The 13,089-nt window shown below is 56.4% G+C and overlaps 5 protein-coding genes across 5 annotated transcripts in view; 3 read left to right on the top strand and 2 right to left on the bottom strand.

Moving 5' to 3' along the window:
* Window positions 1–2,617, bottom strand: part of CHGG_03059 (NAD-specific glutamate dehydrogenase) — a gene marked incomplete at both ends in the record, with an annotated part of 3,338 nt that extends 721 nt beyond the window's left edge. Inside the window, 2 exons of the mRNA XM_001229574.1 lie at window positions 6–2,280; window positions 2,341–2,617. Coding sequence (XP_001229575.1) covers window positions 6–2,280; window positions 2,341–2,617 — 2,552 coding nt within the window. The remainder of the gene's footprint in view (window positions 1–5; window positions 2,281–2,340) is intronic.
* A 2,965-nt stretch (window positions 2,618–5,582) lies between these two features.
* Window positions 5,583–6,463, top strand: CHGG_03058 (uncharacterized protein; the record flags this gene model as incomplete). Its single annotated transcript, XM_001229573.1, has 2 exons — window positions 5,583–5,822; window positions 6,305–6,463. 2 exons carry the CDS (start codon window positions 5,583–5,585, stop codon window positions 6,461–6,463), a joined length of 399 nt encoding a protein of 132 aa, XP_001229574.1.
* A 668-nt stretch (window positions 6,464–7,131) lies between these two features.
* On the top strand, window positions 7,132–9,381 carry CHGG_03057 (uncharacterized protein; the record flags this gene model as incomplete). The annotated part of the gene is made up of 4 exons (XM_001229572.1): window positions 7,132–7,270; window positions 7,660–7,711; window positions 7,975–8,344; window positions 8,413–9,381. 4 exons carry the CDS (start codon window positions 7,132–7,134, stop codon window positions 9,379–9,381), a joined length of 1,530 nt encoding a protein of 509 aa, XP_001229573.1.
* Window positions 9,382–10,150: 769 nt separating this feature from the next.
* CHGG_03056 (uncharacterized protein) lies at window positions 10,151–12,000 on the bottom strand (the record flags this gene model as incomplete). The annotated part of the gene is made up of 3 exons (XM_001229571.1): window positions 10,151–11,299; window positions 11,432–11,492; window positions 11,933–12,000. The coding sequence occupies 3 exons, from the start codon at window positions 11,998–12,000 to the stop codon at window positions 10,151–10,153; spliced, it is 1,278 nt and encodes a 425-aa protein (XP_001229572.1).
* Window positions 12,001–12,391: 391 nt separating this feature from the next.
* CHGG_03055 (uncharacterized protein) lies at window positions 12,392–13,022 on the top strand (the record flags this gene model as incomplete). The annotated part of the gene is made up of 2 exons (XM_001229570.1): window positions 12,392–12,800; window positions 13,012–13,022. 2 exons carry the CDS (start codon window positions 12,392–12,394, stop codon window positions 13,020–13,022), a joined length of 420 nt encoding a protein of 139 aa, XP_001229571.1.
* Window positions 13,023–13,089: the final 67 nt, after the last annotated feature.

Below are 13,089 nucleotides of genomic sequence, written 5' to 3'. Positions count from 1 at the left end.
CCGACCGCCGCAGGGGACGAATATGTCGGTCATGCTTGCTGTCCCGAAGGTGGTATGTGTTCCGGAACGCCGTGCCGTTGTTGACAACTTCTCCGGTCGGCAGGGTAATGTTCGTGTCTTCGCACAGCACCCGGTAGCCGTCCTTGGTCAGCTTGGACAAGTCAAAGTTCGAAATCATCTGTCGCTTCTTGGCAAGGCGGTGCAGCTCCTCCTTGTCGATGCCGTTGGGGTCAACCAATACACCCGAGCCATCGACGATGGCTGTGTACTTCTCGTTGCTGAGAAGAATTTCGTTGCTGCCCAGATCGCCGTCGGGGCCACCTGTCTGCATCTTCCTGACGGTCGAGGGGTCCAGGTTGAGCTTGCGGTAGATACCCTTGACGTACTCCCGCACTGACAAGGTCGTCATGCCGTATGAGTCGTGAGGAATGCCGCCCAGCTTTGGCGACTTGCCCGTGAAGAACGACTTCCACCAGGGGGCACCGCGGTTGCGGGCGTGCTCGGTCGCCCAGTCGACAAGGTCGGCCGTGTTCTCATCCGGGCCCATAAAGACGATCTCCTCCTTCCCGTACAGATCAACGATGGGGTTCTTGATGCCAGGCGTTTCAGCCTTGAGCAGGAGGTCGAGAATACTGTCGATGTACTTCTCAAACGCCTCGCGGGCCTTGTCCTGCTGCTTGGGGTCAAGCAAGATGACACCCTTGGAGCCACCCTCGGGGATGTCCTTGTTCTTGCGCTGCTGCGTGCTGGCCAGAGCGTAGTTCTCGTCGAACAGATTGCGGGCATTAATCGAGTAGGCCTCCTTGCTGCGCGATTTGACGATGCGGATACCGCCCCGTGCAACATCCTTAAAGCGCAGATGGAAACCGCGAGACTCGGATGTGATGACGAGGAACATGCCGTAGAGCGGCGACGGGTACTCAATCGCGGGGAGGAAAGAGGGGTCGAGTCGGAAGCTCAAGGCAACCTTGGTTGGGGTGAAGTAGTTGGTCTTGAGGACGGCTTTGTTGAAGACGCGGAAGGCAGTCATGACCATCTCCTCGTGCTCGTTGGTGACATCCTTGGTGATCTTGTCCTTAAGCTTGGCATCCGAAAGGACCTCAGTGGTGGGGGTGGGAGCGATGCTGCGGACATCGAAGCCGGCCCCGACCTTCATGTGGACGCTGGCGAACGAGGCGTATAGAGCACGGATGAGCTGGGGGTGAGAGAGGATAATCTCGAGAATGTAGTCGGGAGTAAACGTCTCGGTGCGCAGGCGCTTCTTCATCCTCGACAGGATCTCGGCATGGTTGTTGTTGTTGGGGTCGAGGGTTGCGACAAGCGAAGCGTACTCGGAACCCAGGCGGTTCAGGAAGTGCTGCACGAACACCCACACGCAGTGCGCGTAAGAGGTCTCTTGCAGGCTGAGCTCGCCGGAAGCGAACAGGGAGTGCATCTTGGTCTGCGGCATGCAGTACAGAAGCGATACCTCCTGAGTAATCTGGTGAATCGACTCCTCGATTGGCGGATACTTGGAGTCGACGTTCGGTGCGGGGCGCAAGTAGATGCTCATGACGGTGATGCCATTTGAGAACTGCTCGACGTATTTCCGGGAGCTGGTAACTCCATAGTAGTGGTAGAGGTCGCTAAGGGCGCTGAACAACCCTCTTGCCGTCCTCGAGCGGAATGCCACGACCAAGCGCTTTTCCTGTTGACCTTCGATGTCGAAGACCTCGATAACCGGACCGGTCCGGCTCACAGAGGTCTCGATGATCTCCTGGTAGATCTGCTTGGTGTTCTTGGTCGCCTTGGCAAGGAACATGCGGTCGCTGATGACCTCGAGCCGGGTCTCCTTAGGATCGGCGTTAGGCTCAACAAACTGGCACTGGTAGACGAAGTAGCAACGAAGAGTCGCCTTGAAGTTGGAATGCCCCATGCTGCTGGGGGACCTGAAGGTCTCGACACGGAAACGTTTCGATGTGTCACCACCGTCCAAGTACTTGGACTCGAGGCGATGCTCATACTGAGGCCCATTGACTGTGGACTTGCCGGGCTCACTGGTGTCAATATAGATGGCGTGGTCCGAGGCTTCCATGTCCAGGCGGATCTCTTCCCGCTTGTCCTCACGTGCAAATGCGGCGACCTTGGCGGCATAGAGCGACGTGATGTGGTTGGCGATGACTTCGGGGTTCTCGGCCTGGAAGTAAACATCGTCGATGCCTAGCTCATTGTAGAACCATTCCACCTGCGCGTCAACCAGCGCATCGGGGATCCAGCCACCCTTCTTGATGAACTCCTTGGCTATTCGGCGCGTTAGCGAGTGAATGGAGAGAGGAGCGCAGAAAGCGCTAGACTACTAACCTTGGCCCATTTGCTCCTTCTTGCCCGTGAATTCAGGAGCGACATAGCCGACCGTGGCCGAACGCAGGACCCTGTGCCCATTGCCGTTGACCTTGGACAGAGGGTAGCTGACGTGGGTCGGCTGAGGTGAGGGATGCCTCTCGGCCTCCTCCCCCTTAACCTTATCCACGAGGCGATGTGCGGCGTTCATGATTGCAGGCGAATTTGTCATGGTGTCGTCTGATGAGGTAAACGGATCCACGTACTCTGGGAAGCTAGACACGGGCAAGTCAGTCATGATGGTCAGGCCAGACACGCGGCGGCCAGCGCCAATAGTGTTGGCAGGCGGCGGGTAAAATGCTAGGTCACCCATAGTAACTGTGAAGTGAAAGTAGGTATAAGGGGTGTAAGGGTGACGGGAGGCACTCCTGACTAAGGTGTGCTTGAGCTAGGTGTTGAGGAGGAAGTGGGCTGGAGGGGCCGCCAGGAGCAGGGACTGGCTTTGTAGGCCGAGAGAGCAGGCGCGGGAGCATTATGTCGGTGTAAGTGAGCGCGAGCCATTTGATGCTGTGGCGGCCGTGGAGCAGGCAGGCGGTTGGCCGTTATCGAGGCCCTGGTGGCTGATCGCGGTGAGCGGGTTTGACATACGGGAAGGACAAGAACGTCAGCGACGACTTGCCCTGGCCCCTGCCGCCCCTATCAGTGCAATCAACCGCCAGTTTCCGGAATCGGATGGCCCAGGAACACCACGACCAGCGTGGTACAGGGCAGGAATGAAGAGTGACGCAAAGACATGGCGTTGACACCCGTCCGCCAAATTGCCCGCCGATTAGGCACACCGGTTCGGAGAAGTCGAGTATTGGTCACGTCCGAGACTGGTGGGTAGGTTTCGGCTCTGCTGCTCACCGCTCCTGGTATCTCTCTGTTCGTGCTCGTTTCGGGGCCTCGGCTGTGCTCTCCCAAGATAAGAAAGATAACACGCCTGGTGTTGCGACATGCCCTTCCATTTCAGGAAATACAAAAAGAAACATCAAATTGATGAGCACCCAATGGTTAAACGTACCTTCTCTCAACTCGAGAATGAGCTCGAAGACAAATCCTGTCCCTGAACTTGGTTCGCAGGACCGATTTGCGGGAAGTCGACTTGGACTTGGAGTTGCTGGTATCAACTTTGGCAGCTGTTATCGCAAAAGGAATCAGCCTCTGACGGAATGAAACAGGCACGGAAGGGCCGTTGGATGCGGCCCTGTCGGGAGGGTGCGTAACGCGATAAGGTAGGAAGGAGTGTTTCGTTACCTCAACCAAAGACGGGATGAGCAACAGGGCCGATCCAAGCAAACAAAGCGCTGTTTTTATGGCGGGGCCGGAAACAGCGTTCTAGAACCTCGGAGTTTGTGATTTTGTTCGAAAACCAAGCTCGAGGCAAATCTGTGTGCAATTACAGATTAGAGGACCTGGAATTCAATGTCTCATTAGTCTGCCGTTTCTGTAAAGCATGGGCCAAGATGGCCAAGTGAAAAGAAGGGTCGATGCCCTCCATTGCAAGCCAATTGAGCAGTCGATTTTGGTCTTGGCCATGACAAACTGAAAGCCACAATTCTGGACTTGTAACCATCTCCAATAGCTCCAATAGCGACGCGGAACAGATGCAGCGGCTCATTGTGGCGAAACCGCGCAGCCCGCGCCACCTTGAAACAGCTGGCTGATGTTCACCACACGGGAGCCGATATCAGGAGGAAATCAGGGGCCAAAGGAAAAAGGGCAGGGTTGATACTGCGAAGGGCCGATGCACGAGACTGGCGGGACACGGCAGGTCCTAAGACACAACCACGATCTCGATGTCACCGAACAGGGCCCAGCGCACAGGAACCGGGAAAGGGGTGTGTAAGCTTAGTACCTTTTTGTTGCGACGGCGTAATGTTCCACGGAAGATAAGGTCAGCTGCGGTGTTTGGCTGCCGACACTGATAAGGGTCGTCTGGAATTAAGGTATGTAGAGAAAGGTTGACTCAGTCGTGGTGGTGGTGATGCTGAGTCGAATCAATCACAGACTGATATCGTCTTGAATCATTGGGATTGACAAATGGGTTGGGACTGCCAAACACAGTCTGGGGATGGGCACGCCACTGCTTTATATGCTGGGGGAAAAGGGCCGTCATCTTTTCTGGCATCTTGGACGACGGCAGGAACAACACGCTCTCGTGGATTGGCACTGTACAATACATGTCGACTCCACAGGCATGGCAATTCCCAAAAGGAAGGAGTTGCCTGCAGAAACAGGTGTTGTGATGACATTCGGCGGCGCTGTGACAAACGGAAGCTAGGGAACTAAGCCAGATCGGGCAACTGCCAGTCTCTGCTGATTGGGTCACAAGGGGTCGGTACCTGAACGGCCCAAGAAAAGACTCGGCGTCGGTCGGTAAGGTACGTACCGCTTGGCCACTGCCACCCACGATCGGTCGGTGGCCCCGGGAGCGGCTATTCGAGGTTCTGGGGTAGAAACTGGAGAGCAGGTGGGTCTCTTTTCTCGTATGCCATGGAAAGTTGAAAGTTTCAACGGTACAAGGCATCCTTTTTTGAGGGAATTGTTTGTCTGCTTCGGATGACAGGAAAGGAGGCCGTTGAGCTTCTCGAAGTTCGGGGCAACTGAGACCAGCAACATTGGGGTGCGAGCCCAGAACCATTGAACGTCGAAGCTGCACTCCTCGCACCATGCCCCCCAATTGGGCTGCTATGGAATCGCCCAACACACGGTCCTCTTAGGGACGAGAAAAAAATGTCAAATATTTGGAGACGCGTAAGAGTTCCGGCGTGTTACCCACCCAACTTTGGCGTTACTTGGTCTGGGAATCACACCACCGGGGCCATTCCCGGGGCAGCGAGCCGCTGTCTGAAGCTCCTGGACTGTCTTGACTGTGTAATGTACACTACGAAGCCCCAGAGCCGATCTGCCTGTTTGTCTGTCTGTGTACATCCCGTGACCGCGACTGTGCTTTTTGGGTCGAGATTTCGAGCTCCAAAGGCGACATGGCTGGCTAGGGCGAAGACTGAGAGTTACTAAAAACGGTTAACCTCGAACGCCCTGATCTCCATGCGGACGCACTTTATTTTGTTACCAACCCATTCGTTAGCCATGGTTGCCCAGCATGACAGGTCGACAGGGTTACGAGACCACAGGCGTCGCGCCGTGCAACCCATCAATGCCTCTTACCGCTTCTTCGTCTTACAAACAGGGGGATATCCTAATCCAATCGCGGTGGCATCATGGACGGCCGGTCTGTTCTCACCGGCAGCTTTGACCATCGAGTCAGGGAGCTCCTTCTCAAGAAACTCAGCCCGGGCAACGCGCCAACCAGGATGGAAGTCTCAGCATGTGTCGGCGGGTCCCGTGACTGGAGAACACGTAAAATCGGCCAGGCCCAGGCGCTCCAGGACCCAATCCTCTCTGTGGCTGATCAGGTGCCCCGCCATTTTCCACTGGCCCCGGAACGCCAACCCCAGACAGTGCGTCTCTCATCAAGTAAAATGGGGGTAATGGAAATCCCATTTGCTGCGATTCATATCCGCCGACTTGTTCCTGGCGTCGCACGGGACCGGGCCGCCTCAATGAATTTAGCAAGTGGTTCGCTCGAGGCCCGGAAGCGGTGGAAAAAAAACACGGAGTTGCGGGTTGAGGCGTGAGGGGTTCAGGGACAGGAACGGACGGTGGAGCGAATGCCCTCACAGTGGAAAACCAAAGGAATGCGCACGCACTGGGTGGGCGTCACTACGTCACAAAGTCCAGCTCCATACCTGCATACCAAACACACCTCGGCGAGCTACCTGGTAGTTGACCCCCTAGAAATTGACCGCTGCTATGCCGACCGGGGTGCCGCGACATCCTCGCTCGCAGGAGACAGATCGGGTTCCGGGAACGAGGGTCCGGCTGAGATGCGGTGAAACAAGTCAAGTCCGGAGAAAAACCTCTGCTGTCCTCGTGCCGGCAGCCAAACTCGCAGCGCCGGACTGAAGCATTCTCTGACCTGGTCACGGGGTCACGGAGAGATTGGTATTGGCGCTCAACGGCGCCGCTGCAAGTGTTCATCCCTGCCAAGAAAATCCAGACCGTCTCCGAATGCTCCACGTTTGGGACTGCGTTGCCATGATTCGGTTCCTTACCCGAGCTTGGGGCAGCCGTCCTGTCGATTAAGTCCCAAAAATAAAAACAAAGCAAAGACGAAAGAGACATGACTCTGCGGTATGTACTTCATACGAATATATTTTGTCCTAATACTAAACTCCGGACGAGTCTAACCCGCAAGGGATACTCCCGTCTGAACTGATTCCAATTCCCTGACCGTCCCTGCCCTTGTATTTCCGGGGAACCCAGGGCATGATGCCTTGGCCTCTTCCCATTGTTATTCAAGGCACCCTCGACTAAGATATCTCTCCCTACATACGCTGTGTTTGGTAAAACCAAGGACCCCTTTTTCTCGATCAGGACCGAAATCGTTGACCGACAAAATGCACCTGTGCGCCGTGACATCCACATCTGTAAATTCAACTTCCCTGCGTAGAATGTTCACGATGCCAGGGAGGAGTCTGAAGGAGACGTTGGCTGGTCAGAATTACCTAAGATATTCCAAGGCTAATGCAAGTCAACCCCAGATTTTTATCTGTTTCGCACAACGACCCTGGAAGGTCACCGAGGGGTTCTCGGCACGTAGATCTGGGGTTCGTGCAAAGGCGGTCATGGGCAAAGTGATGGAAGCGCGGCTAGGTCGGATAGCGAATTTTGCGTGTGGCGGGGCGTCATTTCTTTGAAGAAGTCGGCATGTCAGAAATCCTCAAATCACCGATCCAGTCCCCTTTGCTTCGGGGCTTCGTAACTTCACGACGATGCGATGCCTCGGAGATAGAGGACCTAGGTAGCAACGTGACCAAAGGACTCAGAGTGGCTGGTGGAAGGCGAGGTAAGCGTGGCGAGAGCCATCGAAGATTCCACAGTGCTTCCTTGTGGGTCTTCCGCTGCTTGCCGCATCCCGCTCTTGGCAAGCGGCGCAAGGCGGCCTCGAGGCGGCAAAGCCGATGGTGCTATTGTTGGTGGGGGAGGGCTGGTGGGGTAAGAGTTAATCGCCGCAATCGAGACAACCCCGCCGTCCTCAGAGCTTCGGCAAAAAGTATGGGACGTTTTAAGAGATTTGGTACATACGGGCATTCACTTTGGGTTGCTGAGCCGCAGGCAAAGCTTACCTACCTAACCACCGACTTGACCTGTTGGTTAATCTTGAAACTCGAAAAAAGCGGCATAAACATCGGAGTTAGATACCATTGAAACGCCTTGCTTCCCTGGTAATAATAGTTCTCCGGTCACATTTTTTTTCCTACTGTCTCACTTACCCCGCGGTCAACGTGTAACACGAATAATCTTCACAACAGCTTCCAGCAAATCAAGATGAGTTCTCACAACATCGGTTCTTCCGCCATTGCGGACGCCCAGGCCAAAGCTCAGGTGTTGGACCGGGATGACCCGCTTGCATTTACACGCAACGAGTTCAATATCCCAACCAAGACTCAGATCGCGAGTACCCGCTTGGCCGACTCAGGTGGGATAACTCCGAGTTCTGGGCAGCCCCGTAGTTCTGGGTTCAGAAAACTAATGGCATGGTCCCGTGAGCGCAGCTACCACTGAAACTGGATCTGGTGATGGCGCCACTGAGAAGTGCGTCTACCTCTGCGGAAACTCCCTGGGACTCCAACCTAAGCGGACTCAGACCCGCGTCAACCAATATCTATCCACCTGGGGTACCCAGGGAGTTCAAGGGCACTTCAAACCCCTCGAGGAATCACCGCTCCCGACCTGGCTCGACGCCGATGACAGAGCCGCCCAACTCATCGCCCCGATCGTGGGTGCCTCCAAGGCCGAGGTGGCTGTCATGCAGACGCTGACGGCCAACCTCCACCTCCTCATGTCTGCCTTTTACAAGCCGGACATCAACGGCAAACACAAGATCATACTCGAGAGCAAGGCCTTCCCCAGCGACCACGTAAGTCAACTCACACACATCTCACATCCCCAACAAAAGACCACAACCCATCCTAACCCACCCCACAGTTCGCCGTCGAAACCCAACTCCGCCACCACAACCTCGACCCCGCCACCTCCATGATCACCCTCACCTCGCCCTCCTCCCCGGAAGACAACATCCTTACCACCGCCGAGATCCTCTCCGCCATCACCACCCACGCCGCCACCACCGCCCTGATCCTCCTCCCGGGGATCCAGTACTACACGGGCCAACTCCTCGACATCCCCACCATCACCGCCCACGCCCGCACCCACTCCGTCTTCCTCATCTGGGACCTCGCCCACGCCGTCGGCAACGCACCCCTACACCTGCACGACTGGGGCGTCGACGCCGCCGCCTGGTGCAGCTACAAGTACCTGAACGGCGGGCCGGGCTGCATCGGGGGGCTGTTCGTGCACGAGCGGAACAGCGCCGTGCCGCCGCCCGTGGGGGAGCTGGAGGTGCAGCAGAAGGAGGGGGAGTGGGAGCGCGAGGGCTACGCGAACCGCCTGGCCGGGTGGTGGGGCAACGACAAGCGCACGCGGTTTGCCATGGTTAATCGCTTCCGTCCGGTGCCGGGCGCTGCGGGGTTCCAGCTCAGCAATCCGAGCATTTTGGATATTACCAGCTTGACGGCGTCGTTGGAGGTGTTTGCTGAGGCGGGCGGGGTGGGCGCGCTGAGGGGGAAGTCGCTGCGGCTGACGGCGTTTTTGGAGGAGCTGCTCGTTGGGGAGGGCTCCTCAATCGTCGGGGTAGAGGAGAGGGCCCTGTTCCGGGTGATTACGCCGTCGGATCCGGGGCAGAGGGGGGCGCAGCTGAGTTTGATGCTGCGTGGGGGGTTGTTGGAGGCGGTGATGCGGGAACTGGAGAAGAGGGCGGTGATTGTGGACGAGCGGAAGCCCGATGTAATTCGGGTGGCGCCGGCGCCGTTGTATAATAGCTTTGAGGATTGTGTGCGTTTTGTGGTGGCTTTTGGTGAGGCGCTGGCGGTGGCAAGGAAGGAGGTGGCTGTATAAGATGATAGATAGACGAGTATAGTACATACAACAGATCGTGGCTGGTCGTGGATGGATGTTGATGGGATTAATGAAAGCCATTCGTGCGTGATCGTGTTTGGAATTGCGGAGGAAGTGCGCTCGAAGTGCACGTGCTATATGTATTATCCCGCGGCACCATTTTCAACGAGGACCACTGCCCACTCGTCAGTTGGCCAAATGGTAACAACTGACGGTGGTCCTCACCTCCGGGCAGCGAGTCAACCCACCTCCGACGGGAGGTCATGAGTTCGATTGCTGCCGGAGGAAGGGCCGTTCTGAGCTGGGACCCGGGACGCCTGGCCCCAGCCAGTGAGGAGCAAACTCCCCTTGGGGGGTTTCGTAGCCGACCATCCCCGACGGGGGGTGGCCGGTGAGCTTCTTGTTATTTTTAACAGATTATTCATTCGATATGACTTGGTAATGTTGTTGACATTGATAGCTCCCAGAGAAGAAGACCTAAAAAAGGAACATAACTAAAACAAGAATATAAATAGGAAGATAATTTGCATTTATAAAGTAAAAGTAAAGAGGTAGTTAAGCGGTATTATTTGAGTATTAATACCCGATGCCTACGAGAAGAGAGAAGTAATGATGCCAGTAAGAATACATTGCAATGTCTAGCACTCGTATATTTGCAAAGTGCTATGGTGCTATCGACGATGTCGAATTCTTCTAATAATACGGATGCCCTTCCCACTACCAGCCCGTTGATGACCTCTAACCATAAGTTATCTTACGAGGAGAACACTCACTCCTTCTCGCTCTCCAATACAGCCCTGATCATAGCCTGCCCCACCTCCACCGCCCCCTTAAACCTTGGTTCAAAGAACTTCTGCGTCACGGCAAACCGCTCCCTCCACGTCTCAAACTGCCTCAGAGCCACACACTCGGCCCACCCGGACGCGGCAATCGTAAACTGCAGATCATCGCGGCGGAACGTGTTATCCTCGATACCAACGCGCAGACTCTCGTCCAGCAGGCCCGGCGTGCGGAACAAGTGCTCCGTAACCCCCAGCCACAGCCGGAACAGCGGCGTCGAGCAGATCATGTGGTCGTAGGGGACGATGCCCAGGGCGCTCCAGCAGTCGACCATGGCCAGCAGCGAGAGGTGGTTGTTGGGCATGGCGGGGGCGTTGCTCTTGGCGTTGGCGTTGAGGCTGAAGCGGTCGACGACGCCGTCGGGCAGCAGGGGCCGGCCCTCCCACTTGGGGCTCCCCTCGCGGCCAAAGACCTTCTCCTTGGCGGCGTAGACGCGCTCGCGCAGCTCGTCGCGGCGGCCCTCGAGCATGAGGTAGAAGAGCTCGGTGGTGGACCGCGCGAACTGGTTGATTTGCTTGTGCGCCTCCGGGTTGAGGATGGCCAGCCCCGCGTAGACGTGCCACTTCTGCGCGTAGATGCGCAGCATCAGGTTGATCTTGACGTTCTCGATGCCCCCCACGTAGCGCGTGCCCTCCCAGGGGAATTGTTGGTTGGCGTGCCAGGCCTTGCCCATCGAGAGGAAGGCCGCGTGCGTGACGGCCTGCGTGTCGGCCGTGATGCGGTCGTGCTCGCGTGCGGTGAGGTAGACATGCTTGGAGCCGAGGCACCGCAGGGCGGTTTCGACTTTGTTGAAGGAGGCGTCCGAGGCGCGGTGCTTTATAAGGACAAGTGGTTGGTCGCGGGGGTCGACGCTGGGGCCGTGGAGGGAGTGGCAGGAGACGATGTCAACGTCGCTGGGTAGGTGCTCTTCGAAAGCCTTGATCTCGGGGTCTTTGCAGGACGTTTGGCCGCCCACGATAGCCCCAAGTCGAGTTGCTACAAGGTGACACTTCGTGAGAATGATGTCCAGACACACAACGGCATTACGGATGGCACACACATGGACCGTACTGAGCGACAACACGACCAATGGCGGCCGCTTCAACACTGTAAATAATGTAGTTGCTGGCGCGAGACACCAGGTGACCGTTGCGGAGAATTTGTATATTCTTCTATAGACAAAATCTCAGCACTGGTTCGCAGCGGAGATCAGGTTAGATGCACGTCATACATGGTCGGCAAACTCGGCAGCCAGCTCCTCATATTTCTCCTCTCTGTCGCAGGCCATGATCCTGAAGTCCACCACCATCAGCCTCTACTCTGTGTGATCATCAACAAATCTGTCATCAAAGTCAGCGGGTGCCCGAGCAGAACTAATGCTGAAATATTGTGTGGAGGTGTATCATCAGACAAAGAATAGTAAGGTAGCTGAGATTTTTCATCATGGAAAGCCCGCAGCGGTGAAACGGGGCCAGAAAGGCTGACCGGCCATGCCACGAGCGATACTCTAGCCAAATGCGCTCAAGTCATCATGCGATGGGGGGATGGGGTAGGTATTGAAGGTGAGATAGTAAGAAGTGACTCACCAAAGTCAACAGCTCTGGGAGCTGGGGATTAGCAACGGCCACCCACCCGCCGCAAGACAAAGCCTCGTCGACGATGCAGTAACTGCGCAGAGAGGAAATAACCGGCAAATTACCTCCATCCGGCACTGCTCAGCCGCCGGGCATACATCTTGCCCATGTCGCCCATACCGATGAGGCCGATGACAAAGTCCTCGGCACCCTGAAAGGTTGCCATGGCAGATGCCATCTTGTTCTCGTCCACTGACTGACAGACTGCTTAATACAAGGCAAGTCCCTCGTTCCCAGATCACATCGTCGAACCGTGGCGCCGACAGCTTCCCTTCGATTCCAGGTTGAGAGCTGCGCGGGGCGTTGCGAGTGAGGTGCAGGAGAAGCTGGAAAGAAAAATTTACAGTCGCGTGTGGAATTTATGCAGCCAAAAAATCGTGGTGGGTCCGAGAAGGTGACCCACTCAGGACCCACAGTGCGTGGATGGCTGCACAGTGTGCTTAGCACTTATGGAGCATCGCTTGTAATCACCAAACCAAGTCCGGGCAACTCCCTTCACTTCAGCACACTTCGGCATTTTCTGGAACTAGAAAATCTCAAAATATTTTCTGTCAACCATGATCCTCATCCAAGCCCTCGGCTCCAACGGGTCAGGCCAGCTGGGCATCGGCCACAAAGAAGACGTCTCGGCCCCCCAACCCGTGCTCCTCCCGTCTTCCATCACCACCGCCAGCCCCCCACCAAAACTCAAAAGCATAGCAGCAGGCGGAAACCACACCCTCCTCCTCTTCGAATCAGGAGACCTCCTCTGGAGCGGCGACCACACCACCGGCGCATGCGGGCCCGTCACCACCACCGCCGCCACCAGCCCAGACGACAACAGCAACACCACCACCTCCTCCTCCCTCACCCCCCAATTCCGCCCCGTCGACCTAACCTCCCTCCCCCCAGGCTCCAAACCCATCCACGTCGCAACCACCTGGACCGCCACCATCCTCGTCACCACCACCACCAGCCCCGTATCTGGTACGTCTGCAGCGCTACGCTTCCGATAAATATCTACCTAACTGCCGCTGTCTCGAATATGGGAGCCTGTCGCGGCGGACATTGAGCCGGTTGGCGCCGTTCGGGGTTGGCTTCTCATCCCCGCGGGAAGTGCCTGGGGAGGGAGCATGTGGTGTTGGTGCTTGGGACCGGAAATTGATGGAGCATTCTCCCTCTCCTTTGTGTGGTCCAGCCCGTGCTTGAATGTGGGAGAGAGGGGCGATGGAAGATACATGCCATATTCTGGAAGGTGTCGTTTTGATCTTGCTGT

The sequence above is a fragment of the Chaetomium globosum genome, genomic scaffold (assembly GCF_000143365.1).
Source record: "Chaetomium globosum CBS 148.51 scaffold_2 genomic scaffold, whole genome shotgun sequence".
In the NCBI taxonomy this organism is placed as follows: Eukaryota; Fungi; Ascomycota; class Sordariomycetes; order Sordariales; family Chaetomiaceae; genus Chaetomium; species Chaetomium globosum.
Note: the sequence above shows the minus strand (reverse complement) of the source record. Positions and strands in the feature narration are given on the sequence as shown.